The sequence below is a fragment of the Dryobates pubescens genome, chromosome 25, assembly GCF_014839835.1.
Source record: "Dryobates pubescens isolate bDryPub1 chromosome 25, bDryPub1.pri, whole genome shotgun sequence".
NCBI classification, from domain to species: Eukaryota; Metazoa; Chordata; class Aves; order Piciformes; family Picidae; genus Dryobates; species Dryobates pubescens.
Genome location: NC_071636.1, coordinates 14579262 through 14598488, shown reverse-complemented (window position 1 = coordinate 14598488; position 19227 = coordinate 14579262). Strand labels below are relative to the sequence as shown.

Below are 19227 nucleotides of genomic sequence, written 5' to 3'. Positions count from 1 at the left end.
AGAAAAAAAAAAAAATCCCAGTTCTGGCAGAAAATTATTTGAGTGTTTGGCAGTTTTGTTTCCTTTTTAAATGTTGCACTGTGCTTTGTGGGACTTGCTGCAAGTTCCCCTTAACTTCAGTTTGTAACATAATAAACAACAACCAAACCAACCCCACAAAAACACCCAACCACAATCAATCAGAATCTCCAGGTCTTATGTAAATCTGGCTGATGTTACCACAAGATGTTTATTAAACGGGGAAACCCAAGTTTTTGTCTGCGTCCTTGAATTAAAATATGGCTTAGGTCCTGCTTTTGGAAAACTTTGGGGAAAAAAGAATTCTGTAGCAAACAAGTAGTGGAATGTTGATTACAAACTTCTTTCACTTCTCTTCCTAATATCCATGCAGAGTAGCTAGGGAAATGTGCACAGAACAACATTGCCACCCGCTGGGAAAAGTGCCAGAAATTGGGGACCATGAGGTACCAAAGTGATAAATTGGGGTTTGAGTTAAAAACTTGATAGCTTGGAAATGTTAATTTTGAATTTGAATACTAAATCTGACAGCACTGCTGGTCATCCTAGAACACTTTTCCATCAGAATGCGTAAGAACCATCTGTGTTTCTGGGATGGCACTCATGCCCCTTCCCAGCCCAATTCCTGTACAGTTCTTACTGGAGAGGGTATGAGGACAGGATTAAGCAATAACCTGTATGAGAGCGTGCTTCCCTGCTGCTCCTGCTCTAAACCACACAGGTTAGATGATTTATGAGAACTTCAAGTACCATTCTGTCACTCTAAATGCATCGGGCAGAGCTCTTTCCCCACTGCTCCAGGGCACCCCTACGCATGCTGAAGGAAGCCCTTTCTGTTCAGAACTGAGCATCCTTTGCCGTGTCTCTGCTCTTCTCCTGCCTGTCTTTCCTCCCCAGTCAGCAGTGTGATCATAGCTCCACAGGCAAACTGCCGCACAGTCAAACTGCCTCCTCCTCTCTGCCTGGCCAGGCTGGGTGTGCTATTGAGCAAACAGCTTCGTCTTCAGAAATCTGTAGGCATCCAGGAGCACACAGCAGACTGATGTGCAGAAGGCTGAGTTAGAAAATCCCTCACACCCAGCTGGTTCTTTGTACTCCTGAACTCAGTTTTAACACAGCCTCTGCCTTTGCAACCTTTCAGAACTAGTGTGTCAAGCAGTAGGTCTCTTTTGGTTTTAATGTCTTGTATATCTGCTATCTCCTCAGTCATCCCTCTCATCTGGCTTTCATTTCTTAGTGTAAACAATGACAGCCCAGTACCTCACCTCTGATGAAAGTAAAGTTTTTTTATAAGTTAGGGAGCTAAGAAATTTTATGTTTAAGTGTTCTCAGACAGATTCTTTGGCAGGTAAATAAAGTTATACCACGTTCACCTTATTTACGGAAACTTGCATTTCCTAAGTGTTTTCAGGCTTGTGAGAGCACTGTCTAGAACCAGATCTCCACGTCTTTGGTGTCTCCATTTGCAGGAAGTTGGAACTGATTTTGTTTTGTTCACTCTCACTCAGATTCATAATAAAATAATGCCAAATTAGCTGTCAAACTGAAGTGTGTAACTTCTGCACCACCCAAGTCACTGTACCTCTGATCATGTCTGTGGGCATGGAGATTTGCCATTCTCTAAATTTTCTTGTTCAAACCAAAACCTTAGCACTGGTTTGCTGCCCTCGTTCCTGCTCCGTAGTACGCTTCCTGGTTGTAAGCCTCTCAGGGCAAAGACTGCGTTTCTGCCACTTGGTATGACTTGGATGCTGTGGGAAGGGGACTGGAAGGGCTGTGTAACTGGAGGAGCTCCAGGCCTGCAGCAGCGCTATGCCAGCTATTCCAATTTCATCTGCAGAGGTCACATAGAAGACAGATGTTGCTATCACTTCTATTGATGTGTGCTTCATAGCTCAATTCCTAAACTACAAGATGTGTAACCTAAGCGATGGCTTTTGTTTGTAGGCAGCCCTCTGAAAACAAGACAGAGATCAAATGCTGGACTGTATGGTTGAAGCCTGAGGAGAAAAAAATTGAAGTCCGAAGTCCTATTGTTAACTCAGGAAATCACCTTCTTGTTCTCCCTGGTTCACTAAGCCATGCTGAATTCTGAACCTGCAATTTAATATCCAAAATAAAAACAGCATATTGGTGAAACTGCACCCAGGAGTACTGGTACAGGCTTTCTGCAATTCCATTCTGCTACCCTAATAAAAATTGCTCTCAAAGGCTTTGTGGCATGGTTTTATTTTCAGAGAGGTCTGGGATTTAGACTAGTTATGTATCCTGGTAGGGTGACAGTCGTCTCTGTAAATGTGTTTAATGTGAACTCAGTCTTGTCTTTGAAGTTTTTGTAGAACCAAGCTCTTCAGTTGGACCAAAGGGATACAATCACAGAATGTGCCAAACTGTAAGGGACCCCAAAGATCATCTGGTCCAACCTTTCTAGGTCATAGTGTCAGTTAGACCTCTCTCTTAGATTCTAACTCATTTTCTATTGTTTTTTTCTGGGACAAATAGAATTACATGCAAAGGCTGAGTCCTAAAATGTTTTGGTTTAAGGACTTTGATGGATTGTTACAGCTGTGTGATAGGAATTTCAGACTTGATGTGGCCCTGGGCAGCCTGATCTCGTCAGCAGCATCCCTGCTTACTGCAGGGGGCGTTGGACAAGATGACCTTTGAGGATCCCTTCCAACCTGATGCAATCTGGGAATCTGTGAACCACTAAGGAACTTCCTTATCTATGCAGAGCTTCCCTATTTAGAAGTCTTACCTTCCCTATTTAGAAGTCTTTTAGTAGTTCTTTATTCATTTCTTCACATAAAACTCTCTTGCATTTAAAAGGAAATTTGGTGTTTAATGCTGTTCACTGAAAAGTACAAAATTTGCACAATACGTGGTTTTATTGGCAGTACAGAACTTTCCCTGCTCTGGTAAAAACTACCCTGATCTCGTGTTCAGCTGGCAGAAAATGCTTCCTGCAGGCACCAGGTGAGTAACTTGCTGAGGGTTATAAGCATAGTAGTCATTGGATAGAAGATGGAGCGATTAAAACATTAAAAGTAAGGTTAACAAATAGCCACCAAAGCAGCGTGACATTGCACGCAAAGCCTGGCTCTGTTAAATTAAGGGTGCTCTGTCATGTCTCTCCCTGCCGGTGAGGGGGTCGTGGGTCACTAGATGGCACTGGCGGGTCTGGCTGTGCTCTGCAGCCGCCTTCTACAGCTGTGGTGCCTGGGGCGCGCTCTGGTACCACGCAGCAGGAACGCGCGCCAAACGCCTCTGGGAAGGGCTGCAGTCTGGGGTCACTCTGAAAGGTGCCTGCTGCTCTTCTCTGACACTCGGCTGCGGGGTGCAGCGCTTGCACGCCACCGTGCTTGGGCTTTACAACCAACCTGTCAGATACGAAAGTAATTACGTGACAGCAAGTTAGGAAAGAACCTGGGAAAACATTTTGTAAAGCATCCTTGCTTTTCATAGTTGTAGAGAAGAAAAACTTCCTCAGATGGCCTACAGGGAAGGTCAGACAGTTCCCACTACCGACAGAGCAGGAGCTATCATTCCGGCATGCCAAAGGCAGTCGCAGGAGGAGCAGGCAGGTGAGTGATTCCCTTTGCTCTCTAGCTGCAACTAAAACCAAAAGCCTGAAGCATTGCAATAGAAAAAGGCCTGAGTTTATTTATTTTTTCACTTCAAAGAATGACAATCATATAGAAATTTTTGGTATTTTTAAAAAAAAGTTAACCAAAAATCATCGTGTTACACAGATCACTTTTGTGCAGAAAATAAGCATGAACAGCTAAGGTACTTCTTCCCCTGCGAAGGTTATACATGAGTGACAGGGCCAGGGGTCAGTGACAGGGCTACTTCTTAAACACAGTTAAAGGTACCAGCATTCCTAGGGCTTGTTGGCATTTGAATGCCTTGATGACAGCAGTTAAAATGGACATCAGGACCAAACTTGCTCCCGGTTGGTGCACAGCCCTCCCACACGTTGTTCATAGGAGGCAGCACAGGCATAGTTGTTGGTGAGCTCAATATGCAGTAGTTACTGAACCAGCAGATGGGTCAACAGTTGCTGTTCTTCCAAAGTCACCCAGTGGAAAAAAAAAGAAAAAAAAGAAAAAAAAACAACAGAAAAAGCCTCTGTGGAGGAGCTGTGCCTGATGTTCCTTTCCACACAGCATTAAGTGGAAAGAGCCATAACTCCTGTGGCTGAGGCTGCATGTGGGACGTGGCTGCAGACACCACCATGCTAACACCATGATCTGACCACTCTGACCCAACAGACACCCTGAAGGTAACGTGTCCCTGCACTCCTCACCATTGGTGAGCAGGTACCAGTAGAGGGAGAGCAACCAGGACTAAGTGCCTTGAGAAAACCAACTGCTGAAGGTGCCAGCACCCACACCAAGCAGTTGCTCCAAAGCAGTACTTGCTCCCCAGCATGTTCCTCTTTTTGCAGTTCAGTTCAAAAAGAGGAATGCTCAGAGCCCTCTGGGTGCGTGTCGTGATCTCACAGCAGCATGTTGTCTTTGTGCTGCTCACCATCATGGTGGCAGGAGCTGAGCCCAGGGAGGAAGGCTGTGTGCTGGAATGGTGAGTGAGTGGGTGATGCTGAAGAGCTTTGTCACATTCAGAGCAGATGCTGTGGCCTCAAAACTGCCAGTCAGGGCTCTGGGGTACTGCTTGTAGCTGCTTACAGGGTATTGCTCTTCCATGAAACCCCTAGTGCTGTTCCCAGTGTTCACAGCTCCTGTCAGCTGTACCAGGAGGTATTACACTGCTAACAGGGACCTGGCTTCTTGGGGATGTTAGCAACTGCCTGTCACAGTATGTGTGCGTGTGCTTATTTACTTAAAGGTCCTTGAACGAACAAAGCTGGATGCTCCTGGTTTTATAATGGCTCTGTAGCTCTGGCTTCATTAGTGTCTGGAGTTCATGGAGGCGCTCCCAGGACTGTGAGAAATCATCTGGTCCTTCCCCACAGCCACCGACGGGTGGGACGCTCGGGTACCCTGGATGCACCATCAGCTCAATCGTCACTGTGCTGCTCTGTGGCGCCGCGGGCGAGGGCACTCTGGACATGAACTCCGCGATGGCAGAGTCGATGGCACTCCAGATGTTAGCCACAGACATGTTCTTACCCATGGTGCTCAGACCTATGTAAATGTCTGGCCACCTGCAGCCAGAGGAGGGAACACCGATGTTACTGCTAACCAGGGAGTCAGAGAAGGGCTGCAGCCAGTGGATTATTAAGAAAAATGTACCTAAAACTCAAGATAGAAAGCAGGGGGTGTGTGTGTTTAAATTTAAACTTCTAACTGCAGACAAAAGTAAATCCAGAAATACAAGCAGTAAACCTTCTTCTTTTCCTACTGAACCCAGGACACCCATTAAAGCATCAGTTCATCAGTCTAATCCCCAGCTCCAACACTGCTGCTACTGTCATTACACGCACTGCCACAGCACGAGGGTTGCTTGGTACCTGTGAGCTTACAGGTGCACAAAAGGAATGAGCAGAGCTAAATGAAGAAACTTTATCAAAGTAACTTACTAGGCCAATTACAACCCAAAGAAATAACCATCTCCAGAGAATAATTGTCAGCTAAGTGGAAATAAAATGGAAGCCACCCTGCTGACAAAGCATTCTGCTTGAATGTATCAAAGAGCCATAATAAAGAAGAGACAGTGGACAAAATGTTACTACTCAAGACCACACAGCTAAGAGGACACCAGCTAGAGGCTGTTCCAACTCGCTTCTTTGTTCAGTCCTGGCTACAAACCTCATTCTTCTGGCATGGTGTGTCCAAGCCCAGGAGGTCTGTGCAAGCATACGCAAGGGCAGAATGGGAAGTGTTTGGAAAAAGCCAAGACTGGAGTCTTCACCTATATGATCAGGGAAGAGCCCAGCTGAACACTCAGCTCTTGAGAAGAGTTTGCAGGACTTTGGAAAAAGAAGTTTAACTTTTTTTTAAGCTGATGGAATTTGCTGATGTCATGCACAGTCGTGGAGTCTCCAGTGCCAGAAACTGACCTCCAGGGTCTCACCGTGGTAACTCGGCACGGATGCTGAGCTGGGTTTGCTGTGACCTCAGCTGACTGCACTCATTCTCCCAGGTTTCACCGGGTGTTTTTCTGCAAGAGGCTGTCTGGCCCTGCCCCGGCTCCAGCAGCCAGGCAGCTATAAACGCTCAGGTCCCGGAGCTGCCCTGTCACTTCCCTGCTGCGCCGTGGAGAGCTGGGTCCGGGAGCGGTGGCTTCCCGCAGGGACACAGTCCGTCGTCCCCTACCTTCGGTACGGCCCTTGGCCTGCGGGGCTTCCACCGAGCTCTCCCGTGCGGGCCCTGGTGTGAAATTGTCCCGATAGGAGGGTTCCTCACTCCCGATGAGCCCTCCGGAACTGCTGTGCCCTGCAAACACTGCCCATGTGCTGCTCTACGGCGAGCAGCCAGCCTGCTGCCAGCGTTCAGAACAGCTGACACCAAAACAGCATCCCAGAACGTTTTCAGTAGACTCGAGAAGTAATGCCCCAAAGGACAGTTGACTGCAAGGGTCACAGATTAAATGTCTTCAATCCCTAAAATACTGCCTGATTTCAGCTTTTCAGAAAAGTATCCTTATTGGGGAAGAGCTGAGCTTCTGGGGTTTGGCCCTTGAGATGCAGGACACCAGCAAGCCTGTTTGCTCAGAGCAGTGATCACCTGCAAGCCCTCCCAGCTTCTTGCCTCCCTTTAACAACTAACACTTGTTTCTAGTTAGTCCCTTTCCTGCTACTTAAAACCCTCTCTCCACTGTTGCAGAGAGATGAAAATTTATTTCTTGAAAGCTTCCCCCTGAAAATACTTTTTAAATTCTGGTGCTGCTCCAGCACTTCAGCCTCCTGCTGTCCCAGGAGCCAGGATAATGCAGCGCAGCTGGAAAGGCTGAGAAGCACACCCTGAAAAGAACAATCCCCTTCAGGTGAGAAGTGAGGTATCCGTGTTCAAACAAAACTCCTCACTAAGCCCTAGTGCTCCCAGTGCTCTGTACTGCTTCTGAACCTTGTTGTACACCCAAGTGGAAAGAGAAAGGTGGTGTGTTCCAGTCTGAAAAGAGACTATCAGGAACTGATGACACCTGAAAGCTGTACTGCAGGAAGGATGAGTGATGCCTGCCTTACCTTATTCCATGATGTGTAAATACATCCACTGTGTTAAAGGAATCTTCCTCTACTCCCAGATAAAAGTCCATCAGGGCTGGTGGAATCCAGTCACAGTTATGAAGGCCTGGCTCTATGGGGACACGTGTGTACTTAATCCCATACTCCTGCAGCACCTCTGCAAACACATGCCTGACCTCTGCAAGTGAAAAGAGGGATACTGTCATCAGCAACAGGACAACCAGCTCAGCATGTCCCCTGCAAGCTGTTAACACAGAGATGTCTTTCCTTTCCATGGGTAAGAAAATACAGTTCAGTTTGGTTTATCTCCTGCTGAAATGGGTTTTGCCATCTGAATGGGAGTCCCCTTCTGCACTGGAAACATTGCTCTCTCATCATCTGCTATAGGTACCTTGTCTTCCCCTCAGCACTGAGCATTTAGTCCAGCAACCCCTTCTAAATTAGTGACTGTGGTCCTAGAGTGCACCACAGGTGCCTGCACTGTCAGGAACAAGTTCTTCATTGGGTTCTTGTACAGCCATATTCATTGGGAGGGTAAACTGGCAGCAGCAGTGTTGTCCTGAGGCAGCTAGCTGCTTTTGCATCTCTGTACCACAATGATTTTATCTGCAAATCAGGGATGACAGATACTTGCTCATTTCTGTAAAGCATGCAGGCAGAGGTTGGTGTGGAAACACAACTGACAGGATGGGGTTCTTGTGGCACCTAAAAGAGCAACCAGATCTTGCAAGTTCAAGCATTCCAGTTCAAACTGCCCAGCCTGCCTCCTTTGATGCGGGTGGGAGCATGGAATTAGGGTGCTGAGGTGAATTATCTGTCCTTGGAGGCAAAGATGTAACCTGGGCCGTTTGTGCCATTCATCTCCTTGTGTTGCTAGAAGAAGACACAGGCCACCGAGCAGCCAGTTTGGGCCCAGAACTGTCTCCCCAGGACCCAGGTGGGAACAGAGGCTTATTGCCTGAACAGGGAGCTGTGGCAAGGGAGTCCCCTCTGAGATGACTCTCTGACTCTCTCACTGGGTGCTGGCAAAAAAGATAACTCCCTTCTTACCTGGAAGGACATGGATGTGTTGGTGCCCGTCCATGTGAGGAGGTAGGTGACCTGTCAGCTCACGGAACAACTCCACCTGGGCCTTTAGCTCCTGCTTCACCTGTGCAGCAGAGAAGGATCAAAGCAAGATCTGTCAGCAGGCTGGGATCAGGAGAGTGCATGGGAGCTGCTGGAGACTGTGCTGGCCAGTACTTGGGACCTGGCCTTGAGAGGCACAGGATGCTCTGATGTATGGACATGCAATGCTGCTGGCTTCCCCAGAAGCTCCCCTAGCTCTGGCTCTCTTTATGGTACTGGTTGTGTGGATGGTGCTGACACTGGGATTTTCCAAATCACACAGGATATCTGGATACCCATTTCCCTTGGAAATAGATACATGGGTGCTCATACCCCAGAGGCAGTTTTGATCACCTGAACACATTCATGGGGCAAAACCAATAACTTCCTTAAAGACAAAAGCCTCTCCCAAGGTAATGAAAAGCCTACTGCCTGCTTAGCACTCATCTGGCATTTTCCCTTTCCTGATTTCTATGTTCTTTCTAAATATCTGCTCCAATGCCTCTTCTTCTTCCTCAGGTAAGTAGTTAACAGGACATCAGTGTGCACAGGCACTAAAGGAGAGGAATGAGTTCTCAAAGGCTGCAGAGCCTTTGGCAGAATTAAGCCCAGGACCCAGAGAGCCAGCTGCCCAGGCAACACAGTCAACATTGATTTCTAAGTTTACCCACAGCTGGGACCTGGGAAAGATCTTCAGCTGTTCCATGCTGGGATAAATGGAGGCTGATCTGTATCAGGAAAACAAGTGGCATGGGTGTATGTGGCTTTCTCCTACCTCTGACATATTCAGGAGACCTTTTGATAGAGCTGTTCTGAATCCCATTTTCCCATGGAAGAATCCATCTTGGTTGAGCAGAGAAGAGTTTGTCTTGAGTACCTCACATACAGGAGAGCCCTCAGAGAGGTTGGCATGCAGGCCTATTGGGATGTTGTGTCTGTAACAGGAATGAAATATCTGTTAAGCTTTGCAGCTCTACCTCCCTTGCTATGGCCAAAGGGGGTGATTTCAGTGAAAGATCCAGACTGTCCTAAAAAGTGGTGGTACTCACTGGAGTATATCATCATGTCCCTGCACTTCCAGAGAGGAGAAGAGAGTGTCACCACCTAGAGCAAAGTATCTCCAAGTAACAACCCTGTGGAGTCTGTGAAGGGCCAGGCTGTGAGACAGCCCCAACAAAGATGCTACATTTATGAGATGTTTGAGTTTTACTTGACAACTTCTAAAGCTACCCTTAGGCAGACATAAGGAGTGCCCAAGGCAGCTGTTATGGCAAGAGCATAGGCTGCAGGTGTAAATGCTGTGAGTTTAGGCTCTCCTAGTCTAAGAGGTTGCAGCTGAAAATGCCCAGTGGCCAGGTTTCTGTCTGCTGGTGCAGGTGATCACTCGCTGGGTGACAAGGCCAAGCTGTACAGAACAGCATCTCCCTGGCAGAGATGAAGGATTATTGTAGGGAGGCCAGCAGGATACGGGTAGAGCCTTGCTAAGGAATCATGAGGGTACCATTTATTAACTAGCTGTGCTCTGCAACATCCAAAAATAAATAAACTCTAGGGCCAATGTAGGGCTGCTCTCAGCCACAGGGCTTTGCAGAATGCTGGTGTTTCCTTCTTGGTTTGTGCTGTGGATTCCCCTACAGTAAAAGCAGGACCCGTGAATGCTCAGATTTGTGCTGAGTTTCATTAGCACTTCCTCAGAACCAGTGGCCAAAATGATGCTTTGAAACTTTTCCCAAGGCAATAACATCTGGCCTCTGGCTGACCCAGCAAGTGAATGCCAGAGCTGCAGTGTTCCTCCTCTGCTGCCCAGTCTGAGTGATGGTGCACCATTCAGTTCAAGGCATCAGTTCTGTGATGCTTTAAATCCTTCCAGGAACTTCTGCAGGGAGCTGCCAATCTCCATTTAGGCAAAGTGTGCAAAATCCAGATCTTTCCCTTCTGTCTGCTGCCCTGAGCTGACTACTGGAGCACCAAGCTACTGGAGGCAGGACTGTGGATGGATTGGACCAAGTCAGTCTCATTGAAATGCTTCAGGTCCTAAGGCTTTGGCCCTTGCAGGGACTGAAAATCTTTTTCCCTGACTCTGCCTTGTCTTGCACTCCACGCAGATGGTGTAGTCTGTGGCTAGATACCTCTCCTTCTCAAAGACATAAATATCGTTAGTCAGGTTGTAGGGACAGCTCTCTGAAACCAAATTAGTCTGTGTCTTTCCAGCCCACCTTGTGACTGGGGAGCTTGAAAACTTGCTGAGTGGAGCAAAGCAGCTTGTAAAGAGAAAGATGCTCCCTGGCTTTTCTGATTTGCTGATTATGTAACTGATGACAAATGCTCACCCTGTCTGACCACATGATGTGTACACTCAGGCCTGGGTAGTACAAGAACTGGAAGATGCTGTCATTGGGAGTGGGAGCCCTTAAGCAGGCAGCTTGTGGCAGGGGAGGAGGCAGCTCTATTGCAGAAGGGGTGTGTTGGCAGGAGGGCTTCCCCTCCATCCTGTGACCTGCTGTGTACCTTGTTTGAGCCCAATGGCAGAGGGGGAGTCTGTGGTTTGGTTTTGTTGGTTTTGCTTTGGTTTTGTCTTTCTTTCTCACAAGTCCACCCCCAATTCTTTATCCCATCTCTGGGAAACTCTGGCTGCATCAGCTGACAGCATTGTTTGCACCACAGCCACTGCTGTCTGCAAGAAAAAGGCATCATGTGTTACCATGAATCAGCAGATGGAAGACTTTCTGTTTCGCACCCTCCTTCTCTTCTCATGTGGGAGGGCAAGAAATGAACAGCTGAGCCTCTCAGTGTTGTCTCCCAGGAGCATCGAATGAACTACCTCCAGTTGTGCAATGCCTCAAATGCTGCAAGGGAAGCTGTTTGCAGGACGAGGCAAACCCCTCCGACAGGTGTGGGACACCAAGGAGCCAAGTGCTGCGCTGTGTAACGTGAGAGCAGCTCCCCCCCACCCCCGAGCTGAAACCAGCCCCGGAGCTGGGGAATGTGCAGAATGGGGAAGTGCAAAGAGAGCTGCCCTTGTTCTCGCTGCAAGGGGAGCCTCTGACTGTAACATTAGAGCGTGTTTCGGAGCTTTGGCTAACACCAGCTGAACATCTTAATAGTTTTCTTTCAGAGTTAGTCTGGGCTGGTTTGACAGACTGTCCAGGCAGCGGCATCTGCAGAGGAGCTGCTAAAGCTCTGGGACACAGGGTCTGAAACCAAAACTCAAAACGCAGCCTGTGAGGAACTTGTTCAGCAATATTCATCTGTGGGAGATGCACAGAAGCAGACATGCTGGGAAAGCTGTAACGATAGAGGAAGGAGGACAACACAGCAGGGTTCTGCTGCTGGCTGCCATTTTCCTGTACCTAAATGCGTATTTCCTCTGGAAGCAATGAGACAGATGGTGCTCTTATTCAGCACCTACTGCCTGGTGTTCATTCCTGATAGTCCTCACACTTCATGAAATCTTAATTGCAATGAGATGAAAACATGAGCAAAACATAAAGCATTACAGTAAATAGCTGGGCTGTAGCTTGGGAGACAGAGCTCCAGTCATGCTCTGTCCTGAGCAGAGGCCTGAGCTTTCAGAGTGAACCAACAGGCTCTTTTAACCATACTGGAGTAACTCCTGCTCCTGAGTGTCCCTCAGCACTGAAATGTAGCTTCCACAACCAAAGAGAAAATTCCAAGGCATGCTGCTTTGGAAAAAAAAAAAAAGGCAGGTAGGAAAGTCAAGTTGTAGAAATACTGTGGAAGAGTCTCTTATCCAGTGGGTGGATTATTGTTTCTGCTTCACAAACCTACTTTAGAGCTGCCCACATGTTTTCAAAGCCTGTAAAGTACCTGTAGTTTTAGTGGCTGAAATACCAAAGTGGAGACCAACAGCTCAAGCAGCTTTGTAACAGCATGTGATGCCATGCTACGAATAGAGCTCAGCTGTTGGGGGTTTGGCCTCATCCCCACCACTCCTCTGACCAAGTCCTCTATAGATGGGACAGGGTGAGCCCTACTGGTCATTGCCAGTTGAGTCTAACTGATAACTGATTCAAAATCAAAGGACTCGCTTTGAGCTTCAAGCAACAGTTTCACTTCTGCGATAAAAGCACTGCAATTGGCAAAACCAAATGATGCTGAGGAACCTGCTTGGTGTCTCTAAGTAACTCGTTTCAGTGGTTGTTTGAAGCAGCAATGGCCCTTCCACAATCTGTTTGGGGAGGCCCATGTCTAGGTGTTAGCATTTCTGTCCCACTGCCCTAGAAAATGCACAGATGCACAGCAGAATTTAGCACAAGAGTTCACTCCTGATAAAGCCAAATAACAAGTGTGTGCTCCTGTAGCATAAGGTACATTACACTGGGCTGTCTGTAGGTTGAGAGGAGGTTCAGGCCATTGCTTCTGCAGCCACTAAGGTTAATCCATCAGTGAGCTGTTTCCACTAAGAGAAAGTTGGCTGCTAAAGCCAGCTTGGCTCTGTGGTTGTCTGCTCAGCATCCCTTGTAGAGGTGAGAGAGGGGGGAAAAATAAAGGAGATATCTGTACAACAAATGCTGCAAAGGGCAACAAGGAATTCAGGCCGGAAAGATTTCTAAGTCAGCAAGCCCAACCCAGTTATCAAATACAGAGAGGAAACACAATCTGCTAAAGTGCTTCAAGTAGTTTCTTGCTTTCCCATGTGAGAGCTCTGAGCCTCTGCTGAGCCAATGGACTTCTGTGCGGCTGCAGTCCCTGATCATTCATATCCTTAGCAGTAAAGGGTCCCTGGACACTGTTACTGTACTGAGTCACTCTTTAAATTGATTACAAACTGCATGTTTCTGAGCTTGGTGGATGCGTAGCAGTGCCCTGGGTTGGGTCCTGCATGGCCACAGCATGGGCTCTGTGCAGTCCCTGTGTTGCTGGGAGACATTGCAGTGGCTGTGGGAATTACTGGTTGGCTGAAGGCAGCATGCTCTGGCATAAGCATGGCACCCTTTCCCTTCATCACCCACATTCAACATCCTATTCAAGTCCTTATCCAGGTTCATCAGGTGTCAGCCCAAGTCTGATACAATTAAGAGCCTTGTGTAAATAGCTGTGTCTAGATGCCCTGCTTCAGTAATCATCCAAGTGTCTGAAGCCAGACAAAGCAAGGCTGTGCTTTGTGCAATGAAGTACACATCTTAGTTTCTCCAGGTTGGCATTTTCATGCTTTTCCCCACCCACTTTCACCTTTCAGCAAACTGTAAGGTCTAACTTTCATCAAATACCATCTTGTCTTGCTCCATTACTGCTAAGGACTCACACACTCCAAAATCTCTGCAGTGTTAAGAACTCACAGCTTAAAGATGTGACTTTATTTCCATCTTTCTGTCTACTGAAGCTCCTATGTCTGTGACCAGACATCAGCAAAAAATGCTGCTGCCAGTAAAGTTAATATGATCTGGGATTCTAGTTCAAGGCCTCAGATTGGGCTCCACCCCTAATCCAAACACAGTTCAGCAGTGGAACCGTTTGCTATGTGATTAACAGTCAGATAAAAGGGTGATGAGAAGGCATGAGAGACTTCTAGATTAGTCAGATGTTGACTGTGAGGGTCGGGATTAAGTCACAATTTACACACACATTTTGCAATTAGTGTTGATGGGAAAGGAAGTGAAAACATAGACAGCAATTAAATGTGGTTTTGTTGGATTCTTCTGTTAAATGTACCCAGATGTCATGAGGGCTCCAGCTTTTGTGTAGCTGATGTTCATCATTTAAACTGCAAAAAAAGAACCCAACAGGAAGACTGAGGTTGTGGTCCAAAATATATCACTTTTCATCAAGTATTTGGATATAATCACCTTGAAAGGGTCCTAATAGTCAGAGCTGAGCTGGTTGATAAAAGGGGGGGGAATATGGCAGCAAACAATCTTAAGTCTTTATTTCTGCTATCAGCCCAAAAATGAAGGGTCCTATTCATTTCAGGTAACAAAATAACCCAATAACCCTTCCAATCCCTGGAAAGGCTCTGGAACAACCTCCAGAAAGACTGTTTGACTTCAAGGGTGGGGCTTGATAACTAGAAAAATTAGATTGTATCATGAGAATAATCAGGACGTTACACTCAGTCCATGTGCCTTACAGAGAAAGGCTTTGAGCTTCCACCAGTGGAAGTCTGCTCTCACACTTTTTCTGGTTACACACTTCTCTAGCAGTGCCGTCAACAGGTGTGTCATTTGGTGAAGAATCAGACCTCGGCTGAAACTTCTCCTTTGCTTCAAGTGAGTGAGTCCCTTCTTTGAGCCTACTTGTGACAGTGAATGAGAAAAGCCCCAAATCCAGAATCTAGACATTAGGAAAGGTGCATTATTTACTGCTTGCTTTTGCTGCTTTCCAATTAGTTTGTATTAGAGCTGGTACAAAGACTTGCTGACTACCATCACATTTCCGTCAAGGCTTCTAATCAAAACACAGGGCAACAGGTGGTATACCCAGAAGCCTACGGAATTACTGTGAAAAGGAAGAGAAGAATGAAATTCCAGAGGAACTGTGTTCTTTTCTGAAGGATAACAAGTCCTAATACTGTAGGGCAACAGAGCATCCTTCACAAAAGGACACAGTTTCTCTGGAATTAAGAAGGTGCTTAAGGACTATCCTGCAAGAAAAGTTGTGTTGGTACTAAGTAGCTTTGCCTGTCTCCTATTAACTGAAAACCAGGTGAGGAGACAGAGCTCAAGACCTGCAGCAATGACCAGCAGTGGGGCCTGCTTTAGAACATGACCAGCTCTTTTCCCCAGACTTGCAAATGCTTCCCCCATGCTGGGTAGGGCTGAATACAGCTACAGAGACTTAGACATTGCAGTATTGCAGAGCCTGGGCTGTTGATCTTCAGTACTGACACAGGTTGCCAAACTCACCCTGCTTTGTATTCTCAACAATAGATTTAAATCCATTTCATTCATATTTACAGTTCTAAACTACCCACAAAAAAAAAAAGAATGAAATTGTTGCAGATCCTGCTGTCACCTGCCCTCCAACTTGGCTTTTCACACTCCTATCAGCTGTCAGTGCAAGTGTCATGACCTGGATTTAAAGATGCTCTTTAAACCTCTGATTGCATGACCTACTTTCTGGCTATGGAAATGAGGCCAGGTGGATTCTGTATTTAAAAGCTTGCTAAAGATCACAGCTAAAATAGCTAGCAGCACTGCCAGAGCATCCTGCTGGAAGGGTTCTGTGGTGCCTGTGTGTCTGAGAGAAGTGCTGGCTTTATCTCTGTGGTTCACATTTCATTTGTTTAATAACAGGATTTCAGGCAACAGTGTTGTGTCCTTCTGCCTCTCCCCTTATCATCCCAGAGGCAGTTCTTTTGTCTGTGTTCACAGAATCATAGAATCAATAAGGTTGGAAAAGACCTCAGAGATCATCAAGTCCAACCTGTCACCCAACACCTCATGACTAACTAAATCATGGCTTCAAGTGCCATGTCCAATCCCCTCTTGAAAACCTGCAGGGACTGTGACTCCACCACCTCCCTGGGCAGAACATTCCAACGGCAAACAACTCTTTCTGTGAAGAACTTTCTTCTCACCTCAAGCCTAAACTGTTTGTAGGGAATCTCTAACCTTTTTAACAGGAGATCAGTTTGCCACTAAAAACACACTCTGGCTTTCCAGCAACACAATCTACAAGCAGTTACCAAGTACTCCTAAAATCACGGCCAAAATGGGGAGAGATGCTCAAAGAGAACAAGGACAGCATGACTCAAACAAGGACAGCGTGACTCTCATAAAACCATCTCCTGCAACAGCTGTATTTGAAGCATAAGGTCTCTGTTCTCCTTTTCTGCTTTCCTAAATTGCTTCTCAACCCTGCTGCTCTCTCTTTCAGGACATATTCCTGCTTCCAAGTGTCTGCTTACACTGGAGCTGAAGCATTAACTGGGTTTTACCTTCTAAATGCAAGTAATACTTCCTATTAAAGGATTTGCTGGGCTAGCCCACGAGAGCAACACATAGCATTTGATTTCCTACAGAACCAACTGCACCAGCAACCTCTGAAAAGTTCCTGGAAGGAGTAAAGGTGGCAGGTATTGTCCCTCTCTTCATGTATGCATTTTTTAATTTATTAAGCCTATAATTAATAGAAATACTGAGGTGCTTTTTCAAAAAGGCTTCTGGAAGAACCAAGTTTTCCAGAGCTGTAACAGCCCTCACTTTTCCCTGATTGTGCAATGAAACTGGCTCACTCTCTGTTCAGCCTGCCTGAAATGCATCAGAATAAAGAGCTTTGAAGATTTGTACTTCTGTGCTCTAACAGCTTTAGGGGTAGCAGCTTGATGTGGGTATATTAGTATAGACTTTAATTCTGGTGCATCTTTTATAAGTGTGGGAAAGTCCAACAAATCCAAACTCTACTAGTCAAATTGTGTAAGTGGCTTTCTGCTCTGAGGGCGGGGGGGGAGGGGAGGGGGGGAAAGAAAGGTGCAGTGCAGTGGCTGATGCTAGAGAAAGAGCCAAGATGACTATGGAGATCACTGGTTTTACTAGGAAGTGTCTTAGTACCTGGAATCCAGAGTTCTTATGCCAGCCTGGGCTATGATGTAGTGTTAAAACTGGGGCTACAAAATAACAAATATTATGGGCTTGGCTTTCCATAGATAGCCTGTGGAGGCTGTCCACGATGGAGCTAAAGAAAGTAGCTTACCTCCTTGCCAGCTTGGCTGCATCTGCTGCAGCACTTCCGTTGACTAGAAGGGACACGTTAGATACCGCACCAGCCAGGAAACAGTCCACGATGCCTTGGTTTCTCCGAGGACAGTAGCCAAAGTCATCTCCAGTTACTATTAGCTTCACTTGAAGCATCCTTAGAGGTCATCCCTAGCAAAACAAACAAACAAAAAAATAAAAGTAAGGAGTGAAAATCGCCAGAGTCGGCAGTCTGCAGATCACAGGCACATAGGAAAAGATAGGCTCAACGGGGGCGAACCTAACCGTGACTCAGCCCCTGACTAACTCCTCCTGCTCCGCCAGCCTGTCGCTGTCTCGCAGCTCGCTCAGCAGCCGGATTTGCCTGTGGCCGCCCAGCTCACTCCGTACCTGTCGCTTGGGCAGCAGAGCCTCCGTGCGCCAAGGCGGCCGCCCCTTGTGCTTCTGCACAAAAGGGCAGGGATTTCCCCCAGTCGATCGATTGAGCCTGCGTCAGGGGTTCAGATTCCTTCTCCCGCTGCACAGGGCGCTCACAGTGAAATGGCACCGGGTGTGAAGCACTCGAAGCTGACATGACTCTTCGTTATCGGCGATCCCCAGTGCCACCCGGCGCGGCTGGAGCGCGGTGCGGTCCATGGTGCGGCTGAGCCGTGCTCACAGGACGAACCGGGAAGGAGCGGCCTCCGGCAGCGCACCTCAGCTCGGGCTCTGCCCTCCCGCTGCGACGGGGGCCCCAGCAGGCTCCCCGCGGCCCGGGGCGGTGCGTTCCTCTGCTCCTGCCCACTCCTGTACCCTGGGCCGCCGCCAGGTGCGGGCGGCTGCTGGCCCCGCGGTGCTGCTCGCCGCTGCCCCGGCGGCAGGATGCTTGCCCCGGCGGCGGAGCTGTGCACCCCCCCGCTGCGCATCTCGCCGCCCACCCCCCCCCACCCACCCCCCCCAACTCCCCGCCTTCTTCCCCGGTGCTGCCGAGCATCCCCAGTCGAGAGCTCACCCGCGGCGAGCGGCGGTTCTGCCGCCGAGGCCTGCGCTTCCGCAGCGCTGCGAACTCCGGAGCGGCCGCGGCTGGCAGCGCCGCCCGCCCCGGCGGGCTGAAGTCAAGCAGCCGCCAGTGCTGCCGTGCAGGCTGTGTTCTCCCCATAGGCCCTGAAATGGGCACCTCGAAAAAACGTTCTGGATCTAGAGTGGACATCAGCTGTTCATCACTTTCTAGAGATTACTATTTCCTGACACGTAAACGAGCACTGACTACAGGGAAACACGGTGAGAGCTGGAGACAGCCTTCTGCCCCTTTAGCAACTCCTTTTTCTCATATATATATATGTGTATATATATGTGTATATATATATATATATATGAAATTGCAAACAAGCCATAAAAAAATATCTTGAAGAACTTGCTAAAACTTCGTTCTAGCAATGCCTACAAGCATCTCCATCGTGTAATAGTTATGTCTCTGTAAAAGTTTTTGATGCTCTATGTTTTCAGTGCCCTCAGCATTCCAGAGTGGATATTTGTGCAACTGGTCCTTGCCTCCCCTCTGGGAGATGAACCTCACAGCCTGCCCATATTGCCCCAAGGCTTCCCTCACTGATGAGAGCTGTTACTACTACTCTGTAGTAGTGTCATGAATCAAAACCAAGTACCTACTGCCTTTGCCAATGCAAACTGAGGTTTTCTGCCTCTTTCTAGGACTCTTAATGCTGTTTGCTTCTATGCAGGTGAGAAACAGTACATAAGAACCTTAGACAAGGCTTGGCTTCTCAGTCTTCTTAACATTAGTATGTGTTTAATGCTATTAATGGTAACATCCCTCTTAAATATTGACAGCAGTTCCTAGAGGCTGTTCTTTTCTGATTTCATTCTTGTTTATCCAGCTTTTCTTCCTGTGACTGGAAGAAAAAAATATCCAGCAAGCAAATGTTGTCACTGTGCCACATCCCCCTTGGATCCCAGCACAGTGTTTCCTCTGCAGGCCGTGTACCCCAGCTGGCTGCCAAAATAGCCCTTGCAGCCAGCCCCACATAGTCTGGAGGAAAGTCTCTTACAAATTCAGCCTGGAGTTGAAAGGCAAGGCAAGCTTCCTCTGGCTATTCTCTTCTCTACAATGAAGACATGAATGAGAATATTGTCCAACGTTTCTGGTAGAGCTGCATAAGCCAGGACATGTACTAAGCACAAGCTGAATCTTCCATCCTAGCTGAAACAAAACAGCTCTACCTTATCTTAGTCGCAGAGGCCAGCAGGAGCTCTCTCCATTCTCACATGCTTCACTGCTTTTGAGTGTGAACTTCTTTCCCTGAA

At 47.5% G+C, this 19227-nt stretch overlaps 1 protein-coding gene across 3 annotated transcripts; it reads right to left on the bottom strand.

Moving 5' to 3' along the window:
* Positions 1-9: 9 nt before the first annotated feature.
* YDJC (YdjC chitooligosaccharide deacetylase homolog) lies at positions 10-17445 on the bottom strand. 3 transcript variants are annotated; one of them, XM_054173309.1, is made up of 6 exons: positions 17212-17445; positions 16925-17097; positions 9048-9207; positions 8216-8315; positions 7166-7343; positions 10-3398 (listed from the first exon to the last, which is right to left on the bottom strand). In XM_054173309.1, the coding sequence occupies exons 2-6, from the start codon at positions 17080-17082 to the stop codon at positions 3143-3145; spliced, it is 852 nt and encodes a 283-aa protein (XP_054029284.1). In that variant the 5' UTR covers positions 17083-17097; positions 17212-17445; the 3' UTR covers positions 10-3142. The 3 variants fall into 3 exon arrangements, with proteins under 3 accessions (XP_054029284.1, XP_054029283.1, XP_009909291.2); XM_054173308.1 differs by lacking the exon at positions 10-3398 and adding an exon at positions 4533-5215; XM_009910989.2 differs by lacking the exon at positions 10-3398 and adding an exon at positions 4533-5185.
* Between the last annotated feature and the right edge of the window lie 1782 nt (positions 17446-19227).

Excerpts from the sequence above, each read along its gene's own strand:
- YDJC (XM_054173308.1), bottom strand. The coding sequence starts at position 17,082 with ATGCTTCAAGTGAAGCTAATAGTAACTGGAGATGACTTTGGCTACTGT. Across the intron at positions 8,316-9,047 it reads GTCTCCTGAATATGTCAGAG|GTGAAGCAGGAGCTAAAGGC; the intron begins GTAGGAGAAAGC and ends TCTGCTGCACAG. Across the intron at positions 7,344-8,215 it reads ACACATCCATGTCCTTCCAG|AGGTCAGGCATGTGTTTGCA; the intron begins GTAAGAAGGGAG and ends TTTCACTTGCAG.